The sequence below is a fragment of the Sphaerodactylus townsendi genome, linkage group LG08, assembly GCF_021028975.2.
Source record: "Sphaerodactylus townsendi isolate TG3544 linkage group LG08, MPM_Stown_v2.3, whole genome shotgun sequence".
Classification (NCBI taxonomy): domain Eukaryota; kingdom Metazoa; phylum Chordata; class Lepidosauria; order Squamata; family Sphaerodactylidae; genus Sphaerodactylus; species Sphaerodactylus townsendi.
Genome location: NC_059432.1, coordinates 28,438,822 through 28,464,612, shown reverse-complemented (window position 1 = coordinate 28,464,612; position 25,791 = coordinate 28,438,822). Strand labels below are relative to the sequence as shown.

Genomic DNA, 25,791 nt, shown 5'->3' with positions numbered 1-25,791 from the left:
AAAAACCCTGATTAGTTGTACAGCTAAGTGCTAAGAATATCTTGACTCAGTAGCAGCACTTATATCATATGTGTGGCTAAAATAAGGACATTTACTAAAGTCATCATGTCCATATTTTAAGGACATATGGAAGGACATTCAAGAATAGACCAATTTCAGTATTTGATTTTGGCTGTTGCAAGAAAGTGGATGAAAGGCTGTACAGCATCTGCACCAGAAAAGAAATCCATATGCTTTATCAAGGAATCTATAGAATTTAAAGTCCTGGGGTCAAAGTTCAGATTAAGGCAGGCTTGTTTCACCTTCAGATTCTCTTGTATGATATATGTTCTCTTGCACAAATAATGCTATTCTGCACATTTATATAGTTCAACTGGACAATCTCTGCACAAAAGAATAGGGGAGAAGCTGATGGGTTGGAATTCATATACAGATTTGATATTATCTGACTTAATATCTGACTTAATAGGGACTTAAGGTGGTGAGATTTCTACAAAAAGTAATTGACTCTTCTTCCAGGTTTATGCACACTGATCAGATTTGGCCTTCTTTGCTCATTCATCAGCAGCTGGAAGTAACCTACACCCACTCTGAGCGGATTGTTTACTCTTTTGAACAGATCTTGTTTACATCTGCAGTGTAATATAATGCACCTGTCTCCTGGGAAAGTTGTCCTTCTAGCTTTTCTTTATAATACCCCACCACCAATTGTGGTAGCTTTTAATGTATATATCTGTACCAACTGAATATTGTATTTCATTTATCTGACAAAGTGGATTGTGATTCATAAAAGTTTTCATAATGAATTGAATAGTCCTAAGGTGCCAGGAAACATAATTTATTATAATGTATCTTAGTAATTTGTGAATTTCTGATAGCTTAGAAGGAGGACATTTCCAATTTTTGTACAACTTCTTTGTCTGTTTGACCAGAGTCTTCTTCCACAGGTGTCAAAAGAATGGCTAATTACTAGCTTAAATTGTGGGCTGTCGTGCACAATTGCTGTTCACAATTAGGTCTTCTTTAAAGACCCAGGTTTTTAAAAAACTGGCAGTCTTAAGAACATAAGAACTAGCCTGCTGGATCAGACCAGAGTCCATCTAGTCCAGCATTCTGCTACTCGCAGTGGCCCACCAGGTGCCTTTGGGAGCTCACATGCAGGATGTGAAAGCAATGGCCTTCTGCTGCTGCTTCTCCTGAGCACCTGGTCTGCTAAGGCATTTGCAATCTGAGATCAAGGAGGATCAAGATTGGTAGCCATAGATTGACTTCTCCTCCATAAATCTGTCCAAGCCCCTTTTAAAGCTATCCAGGTTAGTGGCCATCACCACCTCCTGTGGCAGCATATTCCAAACACCAATCACACGTTGGGTGAAGAAGTGTTTCCTTTTATTAGTCCTAATTCTTCCCCCCAGCATTTTCAATGAATGCCCCCTGGTTCTAGTATTTTGAGAAAGAGAGAAAAATTTCTCTCTGTCAACATTTTCTACCCCATGCATAATTTTATCTTGAGTACATAGGAGTAATGAATAGTTTTATATTGCCTTAATTCATTGTTTAACATAAAATCCAAATAAAGATGAGAAAGGAAAGGGTGTAGAGATCAGGTCAATAGTGCTACTGTAGCAGGATCAGTAAACTGAGTAAAAGGAGTGCCTGTGGCCCAGAAGTTGTCTGACTGTCCTTGATTAGGACCAGAACATTTTCAACACTGGCTGCAGTCTGGTGGAATGCTCTGTCAAGTTGGACCTGGGCCCTGCAAGACTTGGTATAATTTCACAGGGCCTATAAGATGGAACTTTTCTCCAGGCTTGAAGACAGCAACGGTATCCATCCACTGGCCTGCCCTCCTCCACTTCCCCCTCCTCTCACTTTCCTCTTTTTTTCCTTTCCTTGATATTAGTGTGCAGGTTGGTTTTTAAGAGTGTATAGTTCAAATTTTAATTGTTATCCTGCCAGTAGAGACTATTGTTGACAATCCTGTATTGATTTTAATTGTTGTCAACCAACGTTGTACTCCACCCTGAGCCTGTATGGGGAACAGCTGTGTATAAAACAAAGTACATACATAAACTTACTGTAAGGAAAGTGAAAAGAAGACTTCAATCCACTGAATTCTGTGTCACTTAGATAATTGCAACCTTGTCAAGAGACCGTGCAAATATGCGGAGCAAACATTACTCTGGCTAAGAACTGACATTAAGGTCCCTTGGGCACAAGGATGCATTGCACAGCTTCCTGATTTTTCTTGGTGCTTTTAGGAATGGCCTCTGCAGTGTGATCAGATATTTGATGCTGGACTCAGTAATTCAAGAGATGCTTTACTGCTAAAATATGCCTTGACAGAGCATTGAATATTAGACTCCAGTTTCCCCTGGATGGTCCTATAACACTGAGCTGTCAGCCTTGCATGATAATTGCAACAATACTGATGACACTGGGAATTTTGACAGTCTGCTTTTGGAAATAAATTGGACGTCTTCTTTTTGGCAGAAAAAGTACATGGAGAGTGGTGCACCATGTGCAGAAACGACTAGTGCTGAGATTTATGAGATAGCATGAACTGTAGCCTCTTTTGTTTGTTTTGCAGCTGATGAGCAAAGCAGCACAACCACCGGCAAATTTTTCAGGGAAAGGGAGTCATTTGATGGCCGAAACATTATGAAAGTAAGTATGAAGTGGACTGTGTTAGTTTAGGATACATTACTGTTCCAAGGTGCAGTTTATTTTTAAAGTTGTGTGGGATAGTCTGATGAGACAGCATGTACTAAAAAAAACCACTGAAGTATGATTGGAATCTCTATCGTTTGCAAAGAGTTTGTGGTATCCATGAAAAAAGCGCCAACAGCTACATCTGTAGTGAGATAAAGAAAAGAAAATGTCCTTCTTTGTGGGGCTTAGGGTGAATGAACAAAAGTGCCATGGAAGACAGGAAGGGTTCAGCTGCTGAGCTCCCCTCCTGTTGGGGAACTAGTAAGATACAGCTTTCTTGTGCCATTTTCTCCCGCCATGGGAGGACATAGCATTGGAAGACAACCAAAGAAGAATGGCTCACCTGTTCGCACTCTGTTTACCTTCAGAATGCTAGTTCTTGCACAAGTATTCTTAAACTTGCTGAGGTTTAGGACAAATAGGGCGCAATCCCATTGTGCTGATTTTCATATAGTTCTAATCAGCAGGAGTGCTAATTATCAAGATTATACAGATTTATGATTGGGAAAAGAGACACCACAACTGGGAAGACCCAGTGACGATCTAGCGACACCTGAGTACACCCACATTCTTTTTTGTTGTTGTTGCATTTGCTCCATAGCCTTCTGTGGCCCATCTTCACTTTGGCCAAATGACAAAGCAAAAGTGTGTTAGAACACTAAGATAGGATTAATATATTGAATGTAGATGTGTATATCCTGTATATCCTGTGTATATCCTGTAATAACTGGATTGCTATATTTTACTGAAATCAGTGTAACGCTTCTGTGAAAACCTTCAGTCTCATAGATTTCAGTGGGGTTCCAACATTGCATCCAGCAAATTAATATAACCAGGAGGGAAGTTCACATTATGAGGGTTTGTCTTTGTACTCCCTTGTAATATCACGGTTGTATGTCTTAGTGTTGTACTTGTTTTCATTATGGGAGACTTGGATCTATAAATCACTCTGGCTTTAGGCCTTTTTAAAATTAACAATGGATCTGCCTTAGTTATCCTGATTGATGTTCTTTGCTAGGAAAGAAGCCATGGGAGTGTGACCGTATGATTCTGCCAAATCAGTCCTCTGCGCTCACAGTTATTGACCGTGGTTGGACTGGCTGGCCAAGATGACTATTGCAAGTAGTATGCTCCAGAAATGCCATTCCCATCTGGAAAATCAATTCTACAAGGTGCTGCAATAAATGTTTGGAGATGATAATAGATTAGATAAGACAATACGTTGAATCTCTGTCAGTATAAGATGGAGGGGATTTTTTTCAACCATGTGGCCAAGCATGATTTGAGGTTTCAGGCTATCCTGAACAGTGTTGAACTCTGCCCAAAGAAGAGGTTTGCAGCTTGGAGATTATAGTTCAATGTATCATGGTCAGGTTTCCTCTGAGGTTGATAGCCAAATTACATAACACATGGTCATGAGTTAGGTTGGGTTCTGCAGTTCTATATAGCAGACTGGAGTCCCTGCCCTTCCTGGTAGCCTAGTTAAGGTCCCAGCTCCCACCAAGACTTACAACAATCCTTCTTCTTCCTGAGAAAGATTGGAATGAGGTAGCTCCTAGGATGCCTGTCATGTGTTCCTTTGCCAGGTCCATGCTTCTGCCTTGGTTCTCCCCTGTCTCTGGGGCAGATTCTAGGGGTCAGAGTCCTGGCAAGGTTCCTGTAGTGGCTCCAGGTCAGCCAGAGGTACTGACCTGGTTCATGTCTCCTCAATTGAATCCCAAGGGGCAGGGACCAGCCTGGTAGCTGGGGAAAGACCTCAGCATATGCCTGAGGAAATGTCCAGAGGTGTCTGCTCTGCTGGCATTTCAGAGCCTGCGAGAGACCCTTCTTCATCCAAGGTTTCAATATCAGCAGATCCTTGGCGAGTCATGAAAGTTACATAATCCTTAACCCAGTGACTTCTGTGAGACGAATGTAACTCTGCTTAAGACTGCACAGCTAAACGTTCACCAGACTTGAAAGATCTACAATGCTAAAAGGCAACACTGGGAAAAGAACTGTGCCTTTATCCCCTGTTATTGGCCCTCCACAGTAACAGGCTGGCCACTGTGTGAGACAGGATGCTAGACCAGATGGACCACTTGTCTCTTCTTATGTTCTTATGTGCTTTGGCTGATAATCTATGGCAAGCCCAATTATTGCTGTTAAAATACCAAAGTGGTTTGGGATCACAGTACTTGAAAATGTTCTTGCTCCCATGCGAAACTTCCTGTCAGTTAAGATCTGCTTCAGGGACTTTGAGCTGCAAGGCCTCACCTTCAGTAGTAAGATGAAGAGCACCTTTCCTGTTGTGGCAACTTGTTTTTGGAATCCCCACTCCATAATGATTTGCCTGGCACCAAACGTGCTGAATTTTAGGTGCTAGGTAAAACTGCCCCTCCCCACCCCCCTAGCATTTAATTGATTTGTGTGTGTGTTGTGTGTGTGTGCGTGTGTGTGGAGGGGGCATCTTATTTTGGCCCATGGTGTTGTTGTTGATGTCCAGCATATTTATTTTTAATTGATTTTATATTAACTTTATTGTTTATTTTTTAAATCATTGCCTGGAAGCTGCCTTGGAGACTATGCTGATGAGAACAGGGTATAACTAAACTGGAAATAAGGTCCCATGCAAAATCTCTGCTGACAGAATTTCTGTCAGTGGTGCAAATTTATATGCCTTTTCCAACACACTCATCCCCAAATGCACCTCCAAATGAGTCTTCCTCTGCCCCCAAACAGCAGGAGAGGGGAGCTGGAGGTCTACCATGGGAGGGGGATATCAGTGAAAATCACTCTCTTTCCATCAGTGATTTTTTTCCACCCAGTAAATATTTTCCTTTAGATCAGAAATAGATCATTGCTTGATGCTAGTGTTTGTTGCAATATAACTAGTAGTGACCTCCATTCATTATAGAAAATGCATTGAAAAGTCTGAAAAAATAAAGCAGGTTTGACTCAAGAAACATCTAAGTTTAGGTTACTAGAGGCTCTTTGGGATAGGCCCTGAGGGATGTTGACTGAAATGCATAAAAAATCTGGACTGGAAGAGCAGCCACTGAACTGTACAAGGCTAGAATAGTGAGTACGATATGTGAGAGTGCCTTGCTTGGGAAGGCATGATCTGCTTTTCTGTTCTGCTCAAATTCTGGGAACCACATCTATAGCAGGTTAAAGGAGCTATCCTTTTCAGAGTGAATGCATTATTTGTTTTCAGTGCCTGGTGGTATCCCATTTAATGAGGATGTGTTTCCTCAAATAGAGGCTAAAATGGAGAAGGGTAGGTAAAACATATGATTATATTAGAAAGAAGGTAGAAGAGGAGCTGTTGGACAGTTAAAGAGATAAAAGGTAAAGATTGTCCCCTGTGCGAGCTCCGGATCATTGCTGACCCACGGGGTGAGGTCAGGATCAAACTCAGGTTGGGAGCAGAGCTTTTGACAGCAGTACTACAGCATACCATTCTGTGCCACAAGGATCACTAGTTAAAGGGACAGGCACCTAATCCAAGGTAATCGTACAGAAAAGTAAGCCATTTGGTTTACAAGCTCTGAATGATTTTGTATGTGGTGGTTCAAAAATGATGGTACAAATATGCTTTTAATATTTCTGTAGCTCTAAAATGCGCTCTGTGTGCTTCATAGAAAATTAAAACAAATGACAAGTCCTTGCCCAAAGGCTTTGGCTCTAAATATAGATGAGACACAAAAGGGAGAAGGAGGTATGACTGAAAAGGAAATCAGAATATCTAGTGTAAATTAAGAGAGTGAGCTGTCAAGAATTATACGATCACAATTGCAAGGTGATGGAAGCTGCTTTAACACACACCCAACGACAGCAGCAGCCAAACCGTTGAGGTAATAAAACTAAGCAAGAAGGAAAGCGGGCAAGAAAATAGCTTAATAGATTTTTAAAGGAGGAAAGACAATTATGAGGCAAGAGAATTCCAGTTTAGAGAGCAGCATGTGAGAAGGGGCGAAGAGGAAGATTTAACAAGCTAGGGTTTAAACAAAAATAGAATGTGAAATAAAGTATGTTGATCGGGGCTGTTGATGACAGATTAAAGATGCTACATAAGAAGGAGACTTGGTGAAGGTTCAAAGATGTATAGATGGAATATCAATAACTGGCACTCAGTGAAAGGAATGATGGAAGAAAGAAATGTGATGAATGGGGAACAGTATTGGAAAGACAAATTAGAGGTTCAAGGTGGGAAGCTTGTGAACAAAGAAGCACAGTTTTCAAGAGAGTATGTAAAACGGCAGGGAAGTGTAAACAGAAATCAAAGACCACATTTAAGTGATGTTACACTGAAAAAAGTGACCTAACAGCAGAAAGAATGAAAAGAATTTTTAAAGTCTACTCCAAGATTACAAATCATGATTGAAGGATGAACAACCACTGTGCCTGCCTTGAGTGACAGCAAAGGAAAGAACTGGCTTAGGAAGGAAAACTAATTAAGTCTATCAGTATTTACTTTCAGGAGTCACAGGCAGTGCAGTCCAGAGGTGGGGTGTAGTTTCTTGGACGTGGTCAGCAACGGAGCAGCCTGACACAGCTGCGCTGTTCCTGAGAGGCTTATTATGCTGTGACCATCAACCCGACAGTGACACTTCCCCTACCTCTGTGAAAGTACAGTATGCAAGAAAATTGACTGTGCCATCATTTTTGCCAGCGTAACTTTTTGCTGGCAAATGAGGGCATTCCTGGGCCAGTGGGGCTCAGGAAGATGACTAATACTAGTCTCGCCCCAGGGAACTCTCCTTTTGTCGCTGGTGCAAGTTCCAGCACTGCACCCCTGCCACAGCTGTGCCAGCGATCCTGTGTGGTGGTCCCGTGGCACTCCTTAGTCCTCAGCCGTGGTGTATATATCCTGTCACTGGTGTAAATGCCCTTTCTTCCAGTGCAGGTGGCATTTACACCAGCACCATAGTCATGTCGCTTCCTCAGCTTCCGCCCGCCTCACCCCCATGGGTTGCACTGCAGGTCATCCAAGCAGAAATAGCAGAAAGGCAAATAGTGATACTGGGGAGGACAAGTGAAGACAGTGAAGGAGCAGAAGCTAAAATCGACTGTTATCTGCATAAAAATGAAGAAGAATATGGACTTGTGCCCTCCCTGCCTTTCTCTCCTGTAAGGAAACTCAAGGATGACTTACAAACTCCTTTTCCTTCCTTTCCCCATATCAGACACCTTGTGAAGTAGGTGGGGCTGAGAGAGTTCTGAAGAACTGTGACTAGCCCAAGGTCACCTAGCAGGCTTCATGTAGAGGAGCAGTGAAACAAATCCAGTCCATGGTAATTTAAGACCAAGATGTGATGGCCTTCATTCATTCATTCATTCATTCATTCATTCATTCATTCATTCATTCATTCATTCAAGACCAAGAGAGGGGAAAGCCATGATCATTAAATGGAGATCAACCCTTGGAAAGTACTGGCTGAAAGAGGAAGACATGGAAAATAGTGAACATGTACCTGAAAGAAATGGCTGTGCTCAAGACTGCCTCCTTTCCTGTGTTCCATTGTGATGTGTCCTCTTGACAGTGCTTCTTGGGAGACAGGCTAGATTCATAACAAGGTTACATAGAAAAACCCTCTTGCTGACTGTGGTGTGATCATGGGACTCTCTCACCCATCTGAGTTGGTCAGTCCAGACTGAAAAATCTTTTGCATGATTTGTAAGACTTTTTCACACAGATTGACTTTGGCAGCAAGGCTGATTGAGATAATTTAATTTGTTTTAAAGTTGTGGGTGCCTGATAGTAGCTCTCGACAGTAAAAACAAGCACAGCAATGTATGGTAGTTTCCATCAGCATTTATTAGGTCTGCTTTAAGCCACGTATTAATCCTTTGCCCGATGGGCATGTGTGTTGCTTGCTCTTAAGAACGAAAGAGGAAGTGGAACATCATGCTATGTCTACAGATAGCTTTACTGGTCTCCAATCCTGTTTTCTATTTCAGGGTGGAATAAGAGACCCTAACTCTGCCAGTCACACTACATCCTGCTTGCCCCCTATTCCTTGACCAAGGGCACGCTGAGGAGTGGCCTGCCTAAGCAGAGAAATTGCATTACTGTTCACCACCAATTCTATTACTTGTCCTGCCACTCCGTGAAATGTGAAGCAGAGCAGTTGGGCTTTTAAAAAAAATATATCTTTAATTGATTTTTGTGCTGTTGCAGCCAAAAGAACCACAGGATGTTTGATGCATGAAAGAATGCTAATTATTGCCTCAAAGCAAGCCCTCCTGAAAGAAATACCCTCTTTCTCCAGCACCCCACATTCCTTTCCCTGGTCATTTGGCATTTCTCTCCTCCTTGCCAAGTGCCCAGAGCAGCACTCTGTGGCACTAATTAATTATGACTCATAACTAACAGCAGAGCCCTGCCAGGCCCGGCCACTGCTTTCCTTGCAGGGATGGGTACTCTTGCCCCTCCCATTTCACATTCTTTTGCTGGGAATGTTCCTCTTATTTGCCAAGCGGCATCATTAGCTTTGGAGAAAGAAGTCAAATCTCGGGTTGGTAATGAAAACAGCTGCAATTACTGTCAGTAGCAAGCCAGCTGCATTTTGCCCTCCACACGCAATGCTCATTCTCTTACCACTGAAACTGTGGCTTTTCATTTTTGGCTTTTGCTTCATTGTTATTTGTTGACTAATGATTAGCTTTGAGTTGGCAAGATTTGACAGGGTCAGTTGGCTCAGTTTGCTTTCCAGGTTTGCTCTTCAGGCCTTTTTTTAATAGCTGAGACACAGGGCCACGCTCACGAAGAAATGAATTGAGCAGAGGAGAACCAGAAGGAGTGATGTTTGTTATGAAATTCTAAAAAAGACATTGTCATGCATGGGCCGTGGAAAAGTAGCATTTAATGTATATCAGGCAGGTGTGTGCCATCAACTTGCTCCCTACTTATGCCAGTCCTAGTAAGGGGTTTGTAAGCCACCTAGAGAGTTGGTATACCGTCGGGACTAAATATTCTTAAATAAATAAATAAATAAGGCAACTGAGAAGCTGAGGTGATTTGCCATTGCTGTACTCTGCAGAGTCTTCCTCACTAGACCACCATCTAAGTACTGACCCAGCTTAGCTTCTGATGATACCATTCCACGTTCATTCAAAATATATTAGCCGACTCCAAAAGAGAACAGACACAAATGCAAAATTCAGGTGCAGATGACCTTTCAGCAGTGAGGTAGACTCTCTGTGTGTTTCTTTTTAAAAAACATCTGCAGTTTTGTTTTGTTGAAGTACTGGAGTATTATCAGCCCACGATCATTTGGAGCATAGGTGTCAAACTCGCAGCCCTCCAGATGTTATGCAGGGGATGATGGGAACTATAGTCCACAACATCTGGAGGGGCGCGAGTTTGATTTGGAGAATCTTTGCACCTGTGATTTGAAGAATCTTTGCATCTCCAGTGACCCATTTCTAATATACATCACTGCAAACAGTTCTTTTATGTCCTCCTCAAAGTACTGTACCAGTGTAGTGTTTAAGAGCGGCGGATTGTAATCTGGAGAGCTGGGCCAGATTACCCTTCCTTCACATGAGGGGTGGACTTTTACATGTTAAACTGCACATGAAGCCTGCTGGAGGGCCTTGGCCTAGTCACAGTTTTCTCAGAACTCTCTCAGCCCCACCTACCTCACAAGGTGTTTGTTGTGGGGAGAGGAAGGGAAGGAGTTTATAAGCCACTTTGAGTCTCTTTACAGGAGAGAAAGGCAGGGTATAAATCCAAACTCCTCTTTTTCTAATAAGAGTAATTTTTCTCTTCCTTATACCTGTACATACCCCAAAAGATATTTGGGGACTTAGTCATTCTCCTTGTACTTTTTGGGTTTATTTCAACAAGTTTTCTGGCATGCCAACATCAGCTAATTCCTTCACAGTGATCTATGCGTATGTGGAAATCAGACCTCAGACCACACGGGCATTACTGAGCACCTGAGTAAGGCAACAGGAAGGACACATTCAGCGCAATCCTCTGCATGTTTACCCAGAGGAGGTCAAGCCCACTGAATTCAGTAAGGCTTATATAGAAGAAGAAGAGAAGAGTTTGGATCCATATCCTCCCATTGTTTCCTGTAAGGAGACTCAAAGGGTCTTACAATCTCCTTTCCCTTCCCCCCCCACACACACAACAAACACCCTGTGAGGTGGGTGGGGCTAAGAGAGCTCTGAAGAGCTGTGACTAGCCCAAGTTCACCCACCTGGCATGTGTTGGAGCACACAGGCCAATCTAGTTCCCCAAATAAGCCTCCCCAGCTCAAGTGGCAGAGCGGGGAATCAAGCCCGGTTCTCCAGATTAGAGCGCACCCGATCTTAACCACTACACCACTGCTGCTCTTATACTCATACACTTATGGGAAAGTATGCCTAGGATTCCAACAGTAAGTGAAGGGTCAACACTAGGATGTTTTGAAGGTAGAAATGTTTAGTTGATTATTTAAATGACTTTTAATCAGCTAATTGTAAATAAATTGCATATTACTAAATCCTTAATTTGGGTGCCTTTTTAGTGTGTTGAAAAGAGATTAGATTTTCTAATTTACTAAAGCAAATCATTCACTGCTGAGAGATGCCGTATTTAAATATTTTCTTTTCATTTTCCCATTGGAATGCACCAGACAGTATAGCTTCAAAAATCAGAAAGGTGCTGTTCAAGCTTAAAAACCATGCTCACTCTTAATCAAGTAAAGTAAATTCTGCTTAGGGGCACATTGCTAGTCTTCAAGCATACAGTTGAACTATTTCATGTTTTGTAAGAAATGTATAATCTGAAACAAAACCTAAATCCGAAAAATTGGTGAAACTGCCTATTTTCAACCTATTTTCAACCTTTCAACCATGGCCCCATGCCTGACTTCAGTGCCTTCACAACCTTTGACATAACACCATGTGACATGGACAGCCCAATCTAGAGCATGTGCCAGCCAGGGATGGCGTGCTATCACACTGCAATTCCACCCCAAAGAGCTTTTAGGCAGGACAATGAGGAAAAAAACAAGAAAACCCCCAACTGCCAGAAAACTGTCCATTAAAAAAAGGACTTATGCCACAGTTGGGTAGTGTATTGGGAGAGGTTTGTATTTTCGTTGTGCGTGCACAATGACATTAAAGTCTGTCTGTCTGTCTGTCTGTCTGTCTGTCTGTCTGTCTGTCTATCTATCGAGTGTAAATCTGCTGCTGGGGAGAGGGACATTTCCAGGCTGAAAGCCTGGTGGAAGCCGACTAAAGTCTGTTTTATCCCCAGGATCACCTCTGACCAGCCTCCCACTGTGCTTCTGGGGCCTCACACATTGGCAGAGTCATGAAACACTGAACTTTTCCAGGGAGCTATGAGGCTGCATGGCACCAACCTGCTGACATTGATGCCCTCTCCACTGGTGTGTTTGCCCCTTGCACTGGTGGGGTGGGCAGCCACATTGGCACAAGGTCATTCTGCATCCGTAACTCCACCCCACCCCCCACCCCCGATTGGGCTGTTATTCATGATGCCTGAAGTGCCTTATCCTAACCTCTATTTTGCCGTACCATAACTCTCGGGACCAGCTGTACCACTTGACTGCTGAAAGCATCTATCCAGAGCAAAGAGGGAATACTTTGCAGTAGGAGCCAGAGAGAGAAGCATGCCCCCTAGTCCGGCTGAAGAAAATTCTTTGTCGGATCAGGAATTATTTTATTCACTGTTTGTTTGGTAGTTTACTTTGTTTATGCCTTCCTTTCCTCCCAAGGAGGACCTGAAGTGGCTTACATCATTCTCCTGTCTTCCATTTTGTCCTCACAAGTACCATCCAACGAGGTAGGTTAGGCTGAGAGCAGGCGACTGGCCCAAGGTCACCTTCCGTGACAAAGTGGGGATCTGACTTGAACCCAGGGGTGGCCAACCTATGGTGCTCCAGATGTTCATGGACTACAATTCCCATCATCCCCTGCCAGCATGGCCAATTGGAGCACCCCCTGTGTAGTTGGTCACCCCCTACTCTAACCACTGCACTTTGTATACTGTCTCTCCAGATATTTGCTTTAGAAAGCTAGGAACAAAAGTTAGATTAAAACAATAAATCTCTAGAACAGTCAATAAAACTAACAGTAAAACAATTTATATGTGGAAGACCAGAAGCCAGTAAAACTGAAAGTATGAACCAATTTTAGGAGCACACAAAAGCAATCTGTAAAACAGCAAAGAGGTGAAAAATACCGGCTAAGATCAGGAGAAAAACAGCTAATAGAAGGGATAAAACATCAGTTAAAGAACTTGGGTAAACAGTGGTGTGGTGGCCTGGTATCTAAAAGGCAGTAAAGTAAGAGCAAAACTTGAGTGGGAGGGTATTCCAAAGGCAAAGTGAAGCCACTGTGAAAACTCTTATCTCTGGTCATTGTCAACCTTGTGAGGAAGAGACTGGACAGTATGGAAGGAGATGGTCCTACAAGTATCCTGGCCCTAAGTTGTTTAGGGCCTAGTGGGTAAGAATAACCCTGGTCAAGAATGATCTTGTCAAATCTTGGAAGCTAAGCAGGGTCACCCCTGGTTAAATACTTAGATGGGGGACCACCAAGGAATTTGAGGGATGCCACTCAGAGGAAGGCAATAGCAAAACAACTGTGTTCCTCTCTAGTCCAGAAGACTCCACGGGGTCTCCATAAATTACCTGCGACTTGAGGCACTTTCCACCCCCAGGTAAGAAACAGCATTTTGAATTGTGCCTTGAGCGATGTTACCATGGTTATTCTCAGCATTTGAAGTGGGGCTCACTTCTGCATTTACTGGACCCATTGCAAATTCCTGGCTATTTTTCCTCCTCCCACAGTGAAATGCAGGAATCTTATGTTAGTTAGCACTGAACAGGTTTTCTTTTTCATTTTAGTGTTTATAAATATATAAAATTAATATAGAATTAAGAGAAGCCTACTATATTTTACAGCTTTGTTAGAGATCATGCAAAGGCAGATTTTCCCTCAGGCCCCCTGAAACCTCCTTTCCCAGCTCGCTCGCTCGCTCGCTCGCTCGCTCAGTCCTTCCTCCCTCCCTCCCTCCCTCCCTCCCTCCCTCCCTTCCTTCCTTCCTTCCTTCCTTCCTTCCTTCCTTCCTTCCTTCCTTCCTTCCTTCCTTCCTTCCTTCCTTCCTTCCTTCCTTCCTGTCCCTCCTGGCTTTGTGGGTCACCTACAACAGAGTCATGACCGACCTTTGGGTTTCAACCCACAGTTTGAGGTAAATCGGCAAGAACTGTTAAAAACATAACATGGCCTTCTTACATACCATTTCTCCTCTGTATTTATTTACTTCATTTATACTCTGACTTTCCCATTGAGATTTGAGGCAAATTAGTGAATGAGAAATCAAATCATAGCCCACAAACAGGCATACACAGATCCAATTACTGGAAGGCTGATTAGATGAGATCAGAGATCGTTTTGGTTCATTCCCAGTGTTGGCAATTGAAAACGTTCTAAGAACACTCTGGTCTCGCTGGTCCCACTGGGTCAATTCACCAAGGGAACTGGTGAAATTGGTCCCCCCCCCCCCTTAATAAAATGTTTAGGGATTAGGATGGGAATGTGAAGGAGAGACTGTTAGAAGATACCCTGAGTAGTGTAAACCAGAGGCGTACCAGGGGGAAATGGCGCCTGGAAACATCCGTTCTCCGGGCGCCCCCCTGCTATTCCTGGGGTGGGGCCTGCCCCTGAGCTCCACCCTCTCCCAGCTGCCGGCTCTGAGCCAACAGCCGGCAGTCCCTTCTGCCCTCCCCTCTGGGGAGGACAGAAGAAACTGGATGGCTCCGTGCTGGGGCCTTTGCTTTTATAAGCTTGGGGTGGGGCCACGCCCCCGAGCTTATAAAAGCAAAGGCCCCAGCATGCAGCCTTCCAGTTGCTTCTGTCCTCCCCATAGTGGAGGGCAGAAGGGACTGCCAGCTGCCGGCTCCAATCCGGCAGCCGGGAGGGGCTTGGGGCTTGGGGGGAGCCAGCAGCTGGGAGGGGGCAGGCCTTAGGGGGTCCTCTGGCTTCCTTGGACCCACCCATGTTGATGATGACAAGGGCGCCAGAAGACGACAAGGCAACAGGACTTCCTGCTGCCTTGCCGTCTTCCTGGTCAAGTGGGGGGCTGATTTTGTGCCCCTCACACGACCAGATCAGAGGCGCCTGGGGACAGAGGGTTAGTGATAACATCTATCTGATCCGGTATATGTTAAATATATTTCTTTGCTGCATTCATTTCCTTTTTTTCCACCATGGAACTCATGACCCTGTGCGTAGGGTTCCCGGATGAGCTCTCATCCCCATACTGACATGACTCAGACATGCTTACTTCAGGAAAGCTCCTATATCATGTGCTTTCCAACCAGACACTATTAGAGAAACCATTAAGAGTTGGACTAAATAGATCAGCTGGGAACATGCCCTTAGATTTCGTGATATGATGTGGAGGATGGTGTAAGATTAACAGTGGTGATCATCATATTACCATCTTTCTCATTCTTTTGCATGGAAACAAATGTTTGTGCTCTAGAGATTATTCCTTTATGTGCGGTGTCATGATCTGCTAGGAGCAGCAAAACAGACAGTGATTTTTGCAGAAAGGAAGTGCTTGGGCAGCTATTTAAATGCCACACAGAAGCTCAGCACAGGAGATTAGTGGTTAGAAGTTATACAAATCTAAAATACAATACCGCTGTGTCTGCTTTTATTTTTGGCTGCTTCAGGCCAATTTGAACCAAAGATTGTATGTCGCTTCCAAACAAATGTGAAAGCAGGTTCCAAGCTCTCTCTGCACGGGCCATTAAACTCAAGTTTGCAGGAATAGCCGGAAAAAAAATCCACATTTTAAGCACAGATCTCCAGCCTCTAAGGTGAAGCTCTGCCTCCAGGTGTTACTTCCCCCAAACCGTTTTTTTTTTTTTGAGAATTGCACTATTTGCGAGTCTTTTGAAAAATTCCAGGTTGCAGCTGCCTGCAAGCAAACGGCCAGAGGTGTTTTATTCGGATGCACTTTCTTTTTTTAAAAAATTGGCAGCTTACATCTGCGTAGCCACGCAGGTGCAGATGGTCATATTATGGTATCATGAGATGCCAGCCTGGCTGTGGATGCCTGTGTAGCTATGCATCGGTGGGAGGTAAATTTTTTAAAAATAGAAACGCCTCTGTGTGAAGGCGCAACAGCAACCCGCGTTGTTTCCCTGGGCTCCATTCGCTGCCTGCACAGAGGCATTCAAATGTGAAAACAGGAAAATGAGCTACTTTATCCCGACTGCAGCCTGCTATACATTTGCTGTGCGGTGTGGGCCTCACAGACACAGAGCAGTTGCTAGCAGTGTTTTTGTTTTTATTATCACCGTTGGAACTTAGCACAGGAGCAGGATCTGCAAAAGGTTGAATTGTAAATGGATGTGTGAGAGGGAAGGACAAAAGAAAGGAAATACTTCTTTATACAGCAAGTGATTAAAATGTGGAATTTGCTGCCAGAGGATATAGCGATGGCTGCAGGCATAGACAGTTTTAAAGGGGGATTAGACAGATTCGTGGACAATAGGTCTATCAAGGGCTACTCACCCTGGTGACATGAATCTCTACATTCAGAGGCAATAAACCTCTGAGTATTAGTGTCAGGAGGCAACATTGGGGAAGGCCTTGTCCCCTTTAGCCTGTTTTGTCTCTCCGGACCAGTGGTTCTCAACCTTCCTAATGCCGTGACCCTTTAATACAGTTCCTCATGTTGTGGTGACCCCCAACCCTAACATTTATCCATTTTACAGATGGAGAACACTGATGCAGAGAGTCTTAGGCAACCCCTGTGAAAGGGTTGTTCGACCCCCAAAGGGGTCCCGACCCCCAGGTTGAGAACCACTGCTCCAGAGGAACTGGTTGGCCACTGTGTGAGACAAGATGCTGGACTAGATTGACCACAATCTCTCATTTTATATATGCAGTCCAGAATAATGGGAGCCTAGTAACCAGTAGGTTAGTGGCTTCAACTAACAAATGGTCAGTGAGCGAGGAGATTAGGGTCCTTGTGTCTAGCCCATGTTGGAATCTCTGTCCTATACATACCTCTCTCCCAGCCCCAGCCGCGAACCTGACAGCTTTGCTGCGCTTTTTAACACCTGCAGTATTCAGGCTTATCATTTGGAAACTGCTGCTTGAGATGCTACTGTTAAAATAAAGCTGCTTAATAAGATATGGAAGATATTTATCCTGTGTGGATGAGAGAGAGAGAAAGGGGCGGGGGAGAGCAAAGGTTATTTAAAGCAAGACAAATAAGAATTAATGAGACATGGTTGGTGAATGCGATAGTCTTCTCTGCTGTAATTTCCATGTTGATACGTAGCAATAACCGAAGACATTTAGTTTACAGATTTCAGTAGGCCATTTTCTTTGTACTGTCATATATTTAAAGTGAAACAGAGGGGAAACTGCCTAGGTCAAAATACAAGAGCTTTGAGTAACAACTGTGTATATAATGCTGAGAGGAGTTAATTTCTAATTGTCCCTCATCCTGATAGAAAAGGATTTTATGGCATTCAGTAGCAGTCAGTATTGAGAAACTGACACAACTGAGTTTTCTTAATAATAAGCATCTCAATCTACAGCCCAATCTTGCAGTTATTGCAAGATTTTCAAGTAGTTTGTACCTGCTAAACGTTGAGAATCAATTAGATTGTTTTAATTAATTTGAGCACAAGAAATAAGTGCTAAGTTGTATTATTCCCACATCACCTGTGGCACCACAAAATCTTCACTGGCAATATTGGGAACTCTGGTTGCAAAGTTCATGATCTGCACAAATAGATTCATGATGACACAACTATAAAAGCCTGTTTCTGGGTTCTGGCCCTTTCTGATGTGATAGAGAAGTTTAATCCAGAGTTGAGGCTATGCAGATAGGTGTAGGTCCAACTCGTGGTGGGTCTCATAAAGTTTATAGGCCAAACTAAACTAGTCTACAAGCTGGTTGAAGGCTAAGAAAATCTGATTATGCCCCATGAATGGGCTTCAAAATGAATGGCTGTCTTTTGATTTTTTTTGGGGGGGGGGGGGAAGGGCACACTTGAAGGCATTGTTCTGATGAAAGCTATGGTTGCTCTTCTTCCTTGAGAATGGGGGATCCTTTCTTCCACTAACTCTGTGTAAGGAGCGCAGAAGATGCCTTGTATTATACCCACATCTCTGAGTCCCTGTAATTTACGGGTTCTTCTTCTGCCCCTTTTAAAGACAGACATTTCAATTGTAAATTAACATTGGTTTCATCCTTAATAAAAAGTGAGAGAGACAACAAAGAAGGAAATGAAAGAAAGTGAACATTTGAAGCATCATTGGTAAAAGATCCAGATTTTAAAAAAATACTAGAGTGTCTATATAGGAAGATCCAAAGCCTAATTGGAAATGTATAATGCTGTTCTTCACAGTGCAGAATACTGCATCTATCTCTGATCTCTGCATTATTAAAGGTTTTTGCTATACTGGAAAAGAAAATACAATTAGAATGATGATATGGAAGGAGACTGTGGTACTGAAAAGAAATTCGAGATCAACTTTCACATTGTCTGGAGCAAGGAAGATTAAAGGGGCTGGATGACTCTGTATAAATGCATTAATAGAAATCAAATCTTTCAGTGGATAAAAGGTTTTTCACTTTCTCTGAATATGGTCCAGTGATCTAAGATGAAAAACGAAAAAATTCAGAAGAGGGACTGAGAAGAAATTCCTTTTGTTGAAATGATTGAATACAGCCAAAAAAAAAAAAAAAGGCTGGAAAAAGGTTCCAGAAAGAATTAAATAAGTGGAAATTTCATACCAGAGGGGTCTGATATTTTCCACCAGACCTACTGGGGTGTTAGCAGAATCCCATAACTTTTGTTCCTATATAATAAGCGAAAGTTTACATTAAAAAACAAAACAAAAAACCAAGCCAGGAAGTTGTTGCTCTTCTTGTGGGCATGTTGGGCTCAGAAATGGCTAATCTCAAACAGTAAACTTTCCCCTCATCTTCCTCCTATGGACATTCCTATCTGCCTTGAGTGTCTCTCCAGTCAGAGCAGCAGCAATCAGCTCTGCCTCTTTTCCAGAGGCAGAAGTGAATGTTGCAATGGTGCGATTTACAGTGGTCAGTAGACGGTAGAGGCCCAGTTCATTATGTACCTGAGAGAAAAATTTATGAGGGAATGTAAGTGATTGATCCAAGATTAATCTGAAAGGTTTTTTATTTCACTGATATTAGACTTTCTAGCATCTGTGTGAATTAATTCAGTATGTATTTTATGATTTTTACACTGCTAGATGGTCATCAATTGCACTGTTTTGAATTCTTCCTCTCTGGGAACTTTCTAACTTATTGCTATATAGCTATAATGTGTGGTCAGCTATCAAAATGAATGGCTTCATTCTTGTGCAAATGATCCTGGACACTTTCTTTACAAATGTGATGAAGCTACCCAAAGGCAAATGTATGTGTAAAGGAAAAGCATTCAAGTAGCCCAACTAATGGTAAAAGCCAGTCAGATGGATCTATCTGAAAGCAACCTTTGATCTGTCCTCTTTGATCTGTCCAATAGCTCATAAAACTTGCCCTGTGTGCTAGTATAAATATTCTTTCATTTCAATTCAAGATGACTAGACAGTATATTTTACTATATTTATTCTCTCTGCTATATTTGGGCTACTTCCGCATGGAGAAATTTATTATATTGTCAAAGGTTTTCACGGCCGGATTCAACGGTTGTTGTGGGTTTTCCGGGCTGTGTGGCCGTGGTCTGGTAGATCTTGTTCCTAACATTTCACCTGCATCTGAGACTGGCATCTTCAAAGGCGTATGACAGAGAGAAGTCTGTTACACACTGTGTCTAGTGAGAAGAGAGTGTTTAGTGGGGTATATATTGTCCATGTCCCAGGATGGGGAACCAATTAGTAAGTGTTTGGGTGGAACTTGCTATGCAAAAGTGTGGTTGAGTGCATTGTATTGCAGGTGGGATTATCAGTTCATTTACATTGTAGTCACATTTTCTCTCCCTGCAGCAGCAGCAGTATTGGTGAATTCAAATCCTGTGTCATTGTCTATGAATTTAGGCCTTTAATTCTGGTGTTTTAAAGTACTGGTAGCCAAGCTTTGTTAATTCTCAGAGTCTCTTCTTTATTGTTGAAGTTGGTGTTTGTGAATTATCCAGAATTTCAGTGTTTTCAAATAAAATGTTATGTCCAGTTTTGTTTAAGACATGTTCTGCTGCTGCAGATTTTTCAGGATGGTTAAGCTGACAGTGTCTTTTGTGCTCCTTAATACAAGTCTGAATGCTGTGTTTTGTGATTCCTATGTAGACCTTTCCACAGCTGCAGGGTATATGCAATAGACTCCTGCAGAAGTGAGGGGGTCTCACACCAGAGATCCACCCAAACATGTACTGATTGGTTCACCACCCTGGGACATGGACAATATATACCCCACTAAACACTCTCTTCTCACAAGACACAATGTGTAACAGATTTCTCTTTGCATACACCTCTGAAGATGCCAGCCACAGATGCAGGCAAAATGTTAGGAACAAGATCTACCAGACCACAGCCACACAGCCCGGAAAACCCACAACAACCAGTTGAAATTCATTACTTCAGTGAATGCCTCTGCAATAAAGAGTCCAAGGGAGGGGAGGGGGTGTTCTCAATTTTATCCTCCCTGTCGCCATACACCTGCCATTCCCCCAGCTCTGGACTTCCAGAGGGCATTTTGCCTAAAAGAAAATTCGTTGATAGGTATACTGCTATTGTTTTATGATACTGTAGCAATATACCCAATACTGATTTTTAAAAACAAAGGCCCATAGGGAAATGGCAGATGTGTGGTGATAATGAAGAAAAATCCACACTTTCCCACACTGTGGAAAAACCCACTTTGATTCTGATCCTTCTGGAAAATCCTTCTATCATTAAAGATAAAATTATAAAACATGTAGAAAAGCAAGACCTGCTGAGAAAGAGTCAGCATGGCTTTTGCAGAGGCAAATCCTGTCTTACATACTTACTAGAGTTCTTTGAGGGTGTAAACAGGCATGTGGACAGGGGTGAACCGGTGGACATTGTCTACTTGGATTTCCAAAAGGCTTTTGACAAAGTTCCTCACCAGAGACTGTTGAGAAAACTCAGCAATGAAGGAATAAGAGGGGAAGTCCTCCTATGGATTAAAAACAGGTTGAGAAACAGGAAACAAAGAGTGGGTGTAAATGGGAAGTTCTCACAATGGAGAGATGTCGGGAGTGGTGTCCCCCAAGGATCCGTTTTGGGACCAGTGCTCTTTAACCTATTCATAAATGACCTGGAAGTAGGGGTGGGTAGCCAAGTTTGCAGATGATACCAAATTATGTAGGGTGGTGAGAACCACAAAGGATTGCGAAGAGCTCCAAGCGGGACCTTGATAAATTAGGTGAGTGGGCTCAGAAATGGCAAATGCAGTTCAATGTAGCAAAATGTAAAAGTGATGCACATAGGGCAAAAAAAATCCAAACTTCACATACACGCTACAGGGGTCAGTGCTATCAGTCACAGACCAGGAAAGGGAATGTAGCGTCTTAGTTGATAGTTCCATGGGAATGTCAACTCAATGCATGGCAGCTGTGAAAAAAGGCAAACTCTATGCTGGGGATCATTAGGAAAGGAATTGAGAATAAAACTGCAAAGATTGTCATGCCCTTATATAAAGCAGTGGTGCGACCGCACTTGGAGTACTGTGTCCAGTTCTGGTCGCCGCATCTCAAAAAGGATATTGAGGAGATAGAAAAAGTGCAGAGAAGGGCAAAAAGGATGATTGAGGGACTGGAGCACCTTCCCTATGAGGAGAGGCTGCAGCGTTTGGGACTCTTTAGTTTGGAGAGGAGGCGGCTGAGGGGGGATATGATTGAAGTCTACAAAATTATGCATGGGGTAGAAAATGTTGACAGAGAGAAATTTTTCTCTCTTTCTCACAATACTAGAACCAGGGGGCATTCATTGAAAATGCTGGGGGGAAGAATTAGGACTAATAAAAGGAAACACTTCTTCACGCAACGTGTGATCGGTGTTTGGAATATGCTGCCACAGGAGGTGGTGATGGCCACTAACCTGGATAGCTTTAAAAGGGGCTTGGACAGATTTATGGAGGAGAAGTCGATTTATGGCTACCAATCTTGATCCTCTTTGATCTGAGATTGCAAATGCCTCAACAGACCAGGTGATCGGGAGCAACAGCCGCAGAAGGCCATTGCGTTCACACCCTACATGTGAGCTCCCCAAGGCACCTGGTGGGCCACTGCGAGTAGCAGAGAGCTGGACTAGATGGACTTTGGTCTGATCCAGCTGGCCTGTTCTTATTTTCTTATGTTCTTAAAATATGGAGCAATATGTTCAGAAAACATCAGGACAAACCTGGAGAAATCACACAGTGCAACAAAAGGAGTGCAACCGGAGGACCACATTGTGTGGATACCTCAAAAAAACCCTGCTCCAATTAACAGCCAAAGCAGAAAAAATCCCCTGTGTAGAAAGAGCCTTTGGACTGACTGCTGGTGGTGCAAAAACACAGTCTCCTCTGAAGCAGGATGGGGTGTCATATGCAGCCTTTATAAAGGGCAGCAGTTTCAGAGGGAAGCAATCCTGGTTTGCAGCAGATCAGCCAAACTCGAGTTCAGTAGCACCTTAGAGACGAACAAGAGTTTTATAATATAAACTTTCAAAAGTCAAAACTCCTTTCATCAGGCCAAAGCCCCCTTGCTCAGGTGTTTGATGAAGGGAACTTTGACTCTCGAAAGCTTATACTCCCAAAATCTTGGTCTCTGAAATGTTACTGCGCTTGAATCTAGCTTTGTGATACAGAGCGGCATATCGGGATGCTTCTTTGAAAACAGCCCTGTTTTGAGACTTTGGACAACCTGCACTACCTGTACAGCAACCAGTAAGACCCATTTACAGCCATTAAACTACTTCTGGAGCCTTCAATACCTCATTAACACACTACACTTCGGGAGGCTTCTGTGATTCTATTCAAAGTGCATTAAAGTTAATGGAGCATCACCAAAGCGTTCTGTACAGATCTGTGCAGACATTTGTTTAATTCATTGATTTTCAGCAGGTGTCATTATTGCTTGCTTTACTCTGTGGTAACACTGATTAAAAGGATAGGGTCTAATATGGGTGAGGGATAGGTAGTTGCCCAAACATTATCTATGGCTAATTTGATTCTATTCCTGTGAGAGGGTCACTAGCTTACAAGCAGTGAGGATTGAATATTATGGAGGACAAAATACAGGTAAGAGGACATTTCCAGGTCAGAGATAGGTTTAGAATGACAATAACAAACTTGCTTCCATCACAAGATCCTCTATAGCAGGGGAATGCTTAAATAACTTGGATTTTCAGGATTTCCCCCTTCCAACCATATCAGGCCATGACCTGGATGGCCCAGGCTAGCCTGATCTCATCAGATCTTGGAACTAAGAGAGCCAGCATAGTGTAGTGGTTAAGGTCTGGGAAATCCATATTTGAATCCTCACACTGCGATGGAAACGGGCTGGGTGACCTTGGGCCATTCGCACACTTTCAGCCTCAACCCTGGAAGTATCTGGATGGGAGACCTCCAATGAGTGCCAGGGACATGAGGTGGAGGCAGGCAATGGCAAACCACCTCTGAAGGTGTCTCGCTTTGAAAACCCCACCAGGGGTCACCATAAGCCAGCTGTGACTTGATGAGAAAAAATAGCAGGGTCAGCCCTGGTTAGTACTTGAATGGGAAACCACCAAGGAAGTCCAGGGGTACTGCATAGAGGCAAAAAATTACAAGCCAACTTTAATCACCTCTTGCCTTGAAAACCCTATGGGGTTTGCAGCAGCTTAACAGCAAGCTGCCAGCTAACCAACCACATCAGATGTAGGTTATTCTGCAGATTTCTGCATTCATCAGCACTCTCCTCCCTACATAGAACCCATTCTTATTAAGCAAAGGTAACTTTCTGATTAGAACTGATTGCAGACTTATTGCCTTCCAATCAGAGGCACTAATTATTTGAGTATGAGGCTGGTGTACTTTGAATTAATGGGCTTGAGCGTTTCAATCAGGATCAGATTTTGTTCTGTAATCTTGTTCACCTTATTGTGAGAGATTTTGATAAGCTCAATTATATTACAATTCCTTCAGAAATAGCTAACAAAACTGAAAGCTAAGGAAAAAAATCCACTTGGACTTTCTGTAAATTGCCGATTATATTCATTTTGCAGAATGAGCTGTACAGTTTCTAGACTTTTGGCAGAATTTTATAATAACCATGCATACTCAGGAGGCCCATAAATGCTTTATTACTTGTGTTGAATTCCAAATCAACTATTTGGAAGGCTGAGACAGTAGGAAACATAGAATGGCATGGAAAGGACTGTAACCTATTGTTAACTTCCTTCCCTAAGTGAGCATCATTCTTTTTGTCTTATAGATAGACATTTCTAAGCTAGATCAGAGGATGGCAGAGTTTATGATTGGGGGGGGGGTCTCAAAAGGGCAGCTCGTATAAATGATTTTAGCATTTTATCAGAACTAGTCTTCAGCACCTGGGTGGGAAAACTTTCCTTTTGCTGTTTTCCCTAAGTAAACCTTCACCACCCTAAACCGTAACTTTCTGAAAGAGGAAAATAGCAGCTTCAGTGCAGGTAGGAAAAGACGATCGGGTACTCCTTTCCTGTCTAGAGCAAGGGTATATATGTGCCTGCATGAAGGAAAAGAGGAGGATGAGAAAAGATGCTGGTACGGTTGTTTTCTCATCCAGAGCAAAGGTGGGGTACATACACCTGCGTGCCTCTTTCCCCTTTGCACTAAAGAGAGAGGGGAGAGAAACTGCTCCAGTAGCTTTAAAGAGAAGGAGAAGAAAGTGACTACACGGGCTGGGGAGGAGGGAATGAAAACTACTTTTAATGGCTTGAAGAGTGACTGGTTACTGCCCGAGCGACCTGTCCACCCCAACCTAGATAAGTGATTTTTAAACCTTCTTGGAATCCTTGTTCATTGCATGGGATCCTGGAAATATTTTAGGGTACACTCAGAGGCATATCTAGAGTAAATGTAGCCCTGTGCAAAATCTGAGTTTTCCGCCTGCCGCCCTCCCCCACCACGACCAAACAACTTTTTTTTTTGCACCAGGTCTTGAAGTCAGTGTATGGACCTGGGGGGGAAGGAGGAAGGGTGTGGGGGCAATTTTCTGCCCCCCATGTGACTAAATGGTCGCAGCCCGGGAACATTTGACCCCATATCTCACCCTGGACAGTACGCCCCTGGGTGCACTGAACATTCAGTTCATGCAGGGAGCTGGACAGGCCTGCTGAGCCTTATCCACGTATTCTGAGAGTGTGGTTTGGAAAATATCCTGCATTTTCCTGTGACTGTCCACTGCCGGGGAAGATTGGCAGAGAAATGTACACTGACTTTCAGGGGAGCTTGTTCACCATTACTGATCTTCTCATTTAGCCCCTGAAAAGGAGCCCCAGGGTACAACTTGGAAACTGCTGGACTAGAGCATAATGTGCCATGAGCGGAAAGCAGGAGCAGATGATACGGGCTACGTCTGAGCAGGCTGCAGGGGAGGAATGCTTTCGCACAATAATTCATCTGAGTGGGAGGTAAAATCCCCATGGGTTGGTAATCCTTCTGGATTCCAATAAAAGCACTTATTAGCACGAGCCTTTGACTGAGCCAACCAAACAGAAAGCAGCCGCATCTCAACTTTGTTTTAGGTAATAGCCTGGTGTGACAGATTTTGGTACTTTGAAAGTGTGTGTGTGTGTGTGTGTGTGTGTGTGTGTGTGTGTGTGTGTGTGTGTGTGTGTGTGTGTGTGTGTGTGTGTGTGTGTGTGTGTGTGTGTGTGTGTGTGTGTGTGTGTGTGTGTGTGTGTGTGTGTGTGAGAGAAGCTAGGATTTCCCGAAGAAGAAGAACGTCTGCCTTCCCTGTCCCTCGTGCTTTTTCTGGAACTCTGCAGCACAATTTAATCACCCCGAACCTGTGCCGTCATTAAAGATTTTTGTTCATAATCTGACTAGCGTGCTTTAAAACCAATTAGAAAGGAGCAGCACGCTCATTGTGACAGAAGGGAGGCCTTGCATTTTTT

The 25,791-nt window shown here is 43.2% G+C and overlaps 1 protein-coding gene across 1 annotated transcript in view; it reads left to right on the top strand.

Annotated features, from left to right (window-relative positions):
* Positions 1 to 25,791, top strand: part of ASCC1 (activating signal cointegrator 1 complex subunit 1) — a 93,070-nt gene that overhangs the window by 46,990 nt on the left and 20,289 nt on the right. Inside the window, exon 9 of the mRNA XM_048504864.1 lies at positions 2,591 to 2,667. Within this exon, the coding sequence (XP_048360821.1) occupies positions 2,591 to 2,667 (77 nt within the window). The remainder of the gene's footprint in view (positions 1 to 2,590; positions 2,668 to 25,791) is intronic.